Genomic DNA, 7,440 nt, shown 5'->3' with positions numbered 1-7,440 from the left:
AGGACAAGTTTTGTCACAAGATAAGTTTCAATTGTGTGAAACACATTAGATGTTGTGGCGACCAAGTTATCATTATTATCCTTGTTGAAGTGACAAAAATAGCTCAACAAATGTACATTATAGCAATATGATTATTTCAAATCTGCACCAATAATATTTATTTCAATAATTCAAATTTGGCAATCAAGCATTACATAAAACTAAGAACACTCAAACCTCAAAATAACTCTCTTGACACTATTTTAAAGTCTCACAATAATTATTCAACTAAAGTGTTTAAACTCTAAGATGCTAGAGGCTACGAGGCACCAATGCGTGCAATTAATGCAGCCATTTGATGATCAAGTTGTTCTCTCACTAGGCGAGCAACTTCTCCACTCTGTGCTTGACGCAAAGAACTCATCTCATCACGTTGGGATTGCTGCTCTTCTTGTAGTTGTGCATTTGTTTCGACCACCGTGGAAACTTGGCCTTCCAAAGCTTGTGCTCGTTGCTTAGCAGCCTCAGCACGTTGCTCAGCGGCATCTGCACGTGCTCGAGCTGTAGCTTCACGCTGTTCTGAAACCTCAATTTGCGCCTGCAATCTGATTCTTTCCTCAGCCACTCGGTTTACAGCACGAATGCCAACACCACGTGAATGGTTTGGCTTTCGACCAAGAACTAGTGCGAAGTGCTCCACTATTGGCACGGGCGCAGAAGAAATATTTTCTTGATGTATCCCAGCAGCTTCATGTAGTTTGGTCTGCAAAGCATGAAAAACAAACTAATTAAGAACCCATATACTACACAGCAGGCAAAAGCGTTCATGTAATGAATCATAGGTATGAGCACAAATTAGCTATAGGATAGTGTAACATCCAAATGTTCTCAGAGTTGCTACTATTCAAAAAAATCTGCAAACATGTTATCTAATAATTGAAAATTGCAGACAAATTAAATAATATGTGAAATTTACAAACAGCTTAATAAAACGATATTGTTCATGATTAGAGATACTGCAAACATTTCGTAGTGCCTAGACTTTTCAACTCATTAAATGAACAATACAGAGACTACATTGCAGAGATAATAACCATGAAAGAGTCATACACAATTCTACTACCATACTTTTTCATACAAAAAACACATCACTTCCACCTAATCCTAGTTCAAAAGGTAGGATACAGATTGACAAATGTGAAACCCAAAGATGCCATCAGAAAGGGAAGTAATATGGTCATACCATTATTTCTTCACCCGTTGGAATGGACCATGTCCCATCAGCCTTTTGATATGTAGCCTTCCAAACTTGCATAGTAGTAGGCCATTCACCAGTTTCTGGGTCTCGCTGCATTGGAATAACAAAAGCATATATTCACTAATTCAGAACGATGTGTAATAGAAAAAAAATCTGCCTAGTAACTATTTTCCACACCAGATCGTAAGCGATTTGAGCAATTGATCTAGTTCCTACTTTGGACCCCATCTCTTGCTTTCCTCTATTGATGGAGTTTTGGTTGCTCCTTTTCTGAATTACAAATCGCATAAATGTATCATTAACAATTATGCAGCACTGTAATTTAGGATATGAGTTGTATGTACCTGAAAATCATCATCCGTCCACAAATTCCTTATCAACCATTGCCAACCTTCTGGTGAGACATGTTGTGGTCTTGGCTTGTTGTTTCGGTAAGCTTGAAGCAGACGGTAATGTCGATTATTATATTGACTCTCTACTTGTCTCATGGCACAATCTTTATCTTCTTCTGAAAGCTCAGGAAACTTTTGCTGTACAGCAAAGATATATTGTAATAACCGGCCACTGAATGCAACGATAACCTATGCATGCCAAATATGTTCATTTCATATGAAAAGTAGGTCACCTTTAGTTTTCTCCAAATAGATGTAGTAGTACGAGGATGAAACTTATCCATGTCCCTCCACTTCTTCACTTGGAGTGGTACAGTTCTTAGAAGAACTGTTATCTCACTTTTAAATAAACTAGCATGTTCTCCACACACTTTTGTAAATTCTTTAGGGAACTTTATATCAATATGCTTTCCTTTTGCTCTTCTCTTGCGAAGTTGATTGTTAATTGTAAATTTTCTTCCACTCTTAGGAAGGCCTAGTTAATTTAGGGAAAAGAACAAGGGTAATTAAATGTAATGTTTGTACTCTATAGTGTCAAGAATCAAATTTTGGATTAGTATAACAGGTTGTGGCATGCTAAATGTAGCACTTGTTATTATGTCGTATAAAGAAATAAATGTAGATCAACATAACAGTACCTAGCTAAATCAGCGAAATAAACAATGGTGTAAAGAAGCAGGTTTCAGATTAGCAAAACACCTTCAGTGTTGTGTGTTGCAGCATTTATTTGATTATTTTCATCCATTGCCACATCTGAATCAAATTGATCACGTTCATTGTTAGTTCGAGAGCCACGTGAACGTAACCTAGTTGTTATTTCACCTGTAGAAACAAAAATAGGCATTTTGTAAATTTTACATAACTAAATACAACAGAAATGGCTATCTTTTATTGTACCATCAGCACACGAAGTAATGCAAGTGAACATAGTTGCAAGTAATATAACTAGGATTTTTGACATCGGCATGAACACAAACCCCATGTGTTTGTTCATAGTAGCTCTCGTTCAGATCTATGAACAAGTAATGGCGCATTCAATTAAACAAGAAGTCAAGAACTTGCATGTTCTCATGGAGATTATTAATGGAATCGCTATCAGTACTAATAAGTCGAGTTGCTGATAACTAGAAGACACATCATATGAACTTAACAAAAGATCATGGAAGTTTTCTTATACACTAGAAGCAATATAGAAACATTATATTACAAACGAGGCTGCAGAAAATTATAGCTTTCCTAATTTCCTTTGATGCACATTCTACAATACATCAAAATTTTTACGCAAAGAAATATTTGGTGGTGTTGAATGTATAAAACAAACCTATACCAGAGGTCAATTGGTCCCTTGGATCTTTGGATAAAGCAGAGGCAAGCTCATCAAATTCTGTATCCATTTCAGCAATTGTTCATTGAGGCACCCGTGGAGCCATTTTCCCTGCGAAACAGCAATGGAATTGATGGAGAAACATAGCCATCAAATTGATGGATATTTTACCAAAAGAAATAATCTGATGAAAAAAAATAATTTGAGATATACAAAGGATGGAAACAATATGTCAAAAAATAATTTGAGAAATATAAAGTTGGACTGGGCTGGAGGCATGGGTGTCGTAGGTTGGTGTCCAGTACAAATATGGTATGGATGTGATGCATATTCATAGATCGAAATCAAGATATTAGTATGGAATTGGAGGTATCGCATCTTATTGCGGTGTAGAGATGGCGGAGGCGGCGACCATGGCAGTTGTGCAAGCCGCAGTGGCGGCAGCCGTGGTGGTGGCCGCCGCGGCGACGGTGGCCGTGGCCGTGGCGATGGCAGCACTGGCCGCGGGCATGGCGGCCGTGGTGGCGGCGGCGGCGGCCACGATGAACTGGATCGGAGGTCGGGGATTTTCCGCATCGGCATCATGGATCCGTGGGGTAGCTAGCCACCGGAGGCATCTGGGCGTGCGCCATGGCGATACATGGCCTTGGCTTTGACACAGGACAGGAGTAATCATTGGTGGCTAATAATGATGATGATGGCCGGATGGAGTAAGACTTGACGGATCAACATGGCACATGGCAGTATGGAATTGGAGGTATCGCATCTTCTTGTGGTGTAGAGATGGCGGAGGCAGTGACGATGGTAGTTGTGCAAGCCGCAGTGGTGGCGGCCATGGCGGTGGCCGCCGCAGCGACGGCGGCACTGGCCGCGGCCACGACGAACTGGATCGGAGGCCGCAACGACGGATCACGGTGGTGGATTTTCCGCATCGACATCATGGATCCGTGGGGTAGCTAGCCACCGGAGGCATCTGGGCATGCGCCACGGCGATACATGGCCTTGGCTTTGACACAGGATAGGAGTAATCATTGGTGGCTAATAATGATGATGCTGGCCGGATGGAGGATGACTTGGCAAAAAAAAAAATACCAGTAGTAGTACGCAGTGCACCTTTGTGTCGCCTGTTTCTCTCCGTCAGTTGGCTTTGATTGTTTGGTAGATTCGTAGATGATGGAAAGGACTCCATGTATATATATATATATATATATATATATATATATATATATATATATATATATATATATATATATATATATATACTTGATGTCCAATGCAATATGGCGGGAGTCAAAAAAATTCACGGATTAATTGGAGGGAAAGGTGAATGGATATTTGGAGGGAACATTTTTTCACCAATTATAATTATTAAGAGGAAAAGAGTGCGCTCGGTGTGAAAAAAAAACAATAAACAAGGCCAATAATATTTCTACTAGAGATATAATGTGAAAAAATATAAACAAGGTCCATAATATTTCTACTAGAAATTATAATTTTTAATACCAAATTTATTTTAATGTGTGTTTATTGGAAAAATATTTTTGTTATTTTTTAGATAGTGAATAAAATTCGACTTCAAATCTCTTCGAATAAGACGCATCACTTGACAATTAGTTTTCTCTAAATGGTCCTTTCATGGTATTTTCCAAAGAAAATAAGGTTCTTTGAATGCCATATAACTAAATTTCAACAAATAAAAGGACATATGTGGGAGGCGAAGAACTCCATGGACCTTGGCTGCAAAAGCTGGCAAGAATGTACTAAAGGGTCTTTGAGCTCCTCATAGCGTTATAACATAGCCAAGAACCATAGCCAGTGTATCCTCGAAACCTTGGGGGAGCTAGAAATTATACATAGAGGGGGTCAGTCAAAGATATTCAATATGGGTGTGTTTGGTTAGCCAATTAAGCCTGGTCTGGCTTCAACAATACAAGATGAACTTGTTTGGTTGCATGACCTAGCTTAGTCAGTATAAGAAAGGTTACGTTTTTGTTGGTTGCTTTATCTTGTAGCGGGAGGAGAGGCGAGCGGATAAAAGGGCTAGCTCGGGCCTAGCTTCACGAAAACGGCCGCCCACCTCGTTCCAGGCTGGCCTGACTAATAGGTGGTCGGTGGCTTCAAGAAACCTGTCTAACGAGCCCAACAGGTCGGCCAAACAGGTCAAAAATTGTTAACTAGAGTTTGCATATATAAGAGTTGGGGACCAAACCAAACAAGTTGAATTGAGACTCATCTGTTTAGGTTCTTATGGTGGAACCTGGCCAGCCGTGTTAGTCGCCAGCCGTGTTAGTTACGATGTAGTTGCTCCTATTTTTCTGAATTTATTCCAGTGTGGTGATTAATTTGGACGAGTGTGCGTGTATGCATGTAAGCATCTGCTACCCGTGTTATTATCATGTATCTACCTTTTTATACGTAGTTTTATAAGAACAATATCATTGAACAAGTTAGGATTAAAGTATGAGTATATAACAAATAAAGTGTTAAACTAATAAATAAATATATAAAAATCATAAACAAATGATTATTTAGATCATAGATTAAATATTTATAAAAAATAATATAGAATATCATAGTTTTCTACTCATAATATCATGCCAAATATCAACATTCGAACCATATTAGTTTTGTTTTGGCAAACATTTTGTTTGCAAATAACTAACTCATATTTCGATGACTAATAAAGCAAATTATGGTGCTTTATTAATTATTAAATCTTTGTAAAATACAAAATCAAGTCCTTAACAAGTAACCAGGCTGCCTGCCGTATTCATCGGCATTAATGTTCACCACAAAAATAGAAAGAAAAAGAAAATAGAGCGAAAACCTCCTACATTTTTGGACCCAGATCAGGTAGCCCACGAATCTGAACTCAATACTCAATGGCTACCGCTTAAACCCTAAACAGCCCCCAAACTGCTATGGCCGCCGCCCGTTGATCCATTTGCTTCTTGCCACCGATCCACTGGTGCAGAGCTGAGATGCTGATGTCCAACACCTCTGCCGTCAGGTAATACTTTTGATCAAAATACAAGTTGTCCGCACTATCATTCCTGTTTCCATCTGAAGCCTCTCCCCTTTCAAGACCGTACACGTGTTTGTTCTTGAAGCAGCCAGATGCAGGACCTCTGTGTAGCTCGATTGTTCCATCCTGATTGTCATTGCCATACCCATAGCACAGCCGTGGCTAGGGACGCAGCGAATCCAACCTTTTGCGAGCTCGTCGAGATTGGCGGCGGCGACCGTGGGCGAGCTCGTCGAGTGCGAGGCGAGATTCGGTGGATCCGGGTGGGAGCGGGGATGGCCGGAGACCATGGGCGAGCTCGTCGGCGTGGAGCAGAAGCATCGAGCTGGGGGGCGGCCGGAGACACTCATCGAGATAGGCGGCTGCGGCCGTGGGAGAGCTTGCTAAGCGCTGCACGTGCGAGCTTCGGTGCAGCCATGGGCAAGGGCATCGACAGCCGGCGACTATGGGCGAGCTCGTCGGCGCTTGGCGGAGCTCAGAGCTTGGGGGCGGCCGGAGATGCTCCGTCCAGTAATTGCAGCTGCAGAAAATGGATGAAGATATTGTTTCAAAAAAAAGGAAGAAGATAAGGTGGAGTTTGACTGACAAGTGGGACCCATGATAATACAATATTTGCCACTAATTATTTATCATACGGAACACATGTTTTTATCACTAATATAAATATTATATAACAAGAAAATTTATTTGCTCACAATTAACTTGCAAGTGACAAAAGAATATTTTGCCACAAAAATTTCTCAGTAATCAGCTACCATGTGGCGATGCAAAATTTTGTCACAGATTAACGTACTAATAGTGGGAGGGAATTGTTTAGTCACAATTAAGATGGTAAATAGTGGCAAAATACAATTTTGCCACAACATTTTCTCACTGACCTTGAACCGTGTGGTGATATAATATTTTGTCACCGGTAGATGGCAAAACTGTGAGGAAATAAATATTTAGTCACAATTAACCTATTTATTAGCGACAAATTAATGTTTCATCACTAAATTCGCCACTGAAGGTGCATCCTATGGCGATATAGTAGTTTGCCACTAATAATCGACGCAATAGTGATGAAAATTAGTTTGGTCACTAATAACATGGGAATCAATGACAAATTAAGATTTCGCCACCACATTTTATCACAGATGCTCGGTCTTCCTGTAGTGTGATTAGGAGCTTGGTGATCATTCGGAGGAGCTTGTGGATGACCCAACTCAAGTGTGAGCGGTTGTGGGTGATTCACCACTATGGAGTGTCGAAGAATCAACCCGTAGAGAGTACTTGATCCTTGCGTGGATCAAGGGGGAGCTATACCTTTGTGCGGGTGCTCCAACGAGGACTAGTAGGGAGTGGTGAGTCTCCAATACCTCGGCAAAATATCACCACATTCCTCCTTCTCTCTTTACCTTAAGCATTTACTTTGAGCAATTCAATTCTTGTCTTTACATTCATAGAATTGTCATGCTAGAGT

At 40.4% G+C, this 7,440-nt stretch overlaps 1 protein-coding gene across 1 annotated transcript; it reads right to left on the bottom strand.

The window, feature by feature from the left end:
- Positions 1 to 234: 234 nt before the first annotated feature.
- LOC136526979 (uncharacterized) lies at positions 235 to 1,913 on the bottom strand. The gene is made up of 5 exons (XM_066519557.1): positions 1,863 to 1,913; positions 1,582 to 1,767; positions 1,415 to 1,507; positions 1,223 to 1,327; positions 235 to 742 (listed from the first exon to the last, which is right to left on the bottom strand). The coding sequence occupies exons 1-5, from the start codon at positions 1,911 to 1,913 to the stop codon at positions 299 to 301; spliced, it is 879 nt and encodes a 292-aa protein (XP_066375654.1). The 3' UTR covers positions 235 to 298.
- Positions 1,914 to 7,440: the final 5,527 nt, after the last annotated feature.

The sequence above is a fragment of the Miscanthus floridulus genome, chromosome 19 (assembly GCF_019320115.1).
Source record: "Miscanthus floridulus cultivar M001 chromosome 19, ASM1932011v1, whole genome shotgun sequence".
NCBI lineage: Eukaryota > Viridiplantae > Streptophyta > Magnoliopsida > Poales > Poaceae > Miscanthus > Miscanthus floridulus.
The sequence above is the reverse complement of the archived record's forward strand: the minus strand, read 5'-3'. Positions and strand labels throughout refer to the sequence as shown.

Coding starts and splice junctions, on each gene's coding strand:
- LOC136526979 (XM_066519557.1), bottom strand. CDS start 1,913: ATGGATAAGTTTCATCCTCGTACTACTACATCTATTTGGAGAAAACTA. Junction 1,768..1,862: donor CTATTTGGAGAAAACTAAAG/GTGACCTACTTT, acceptor TTTGCTGTACAG/CAAAAGTTTCCTGAGCTTTC. Junction 1,328..1,414: donor CTCAAATCGCTTACGATCTG/GTGTGGAAAATA, acceptor ATTCCAATGCAG/CGAGACCCAGAAACTGGTGA.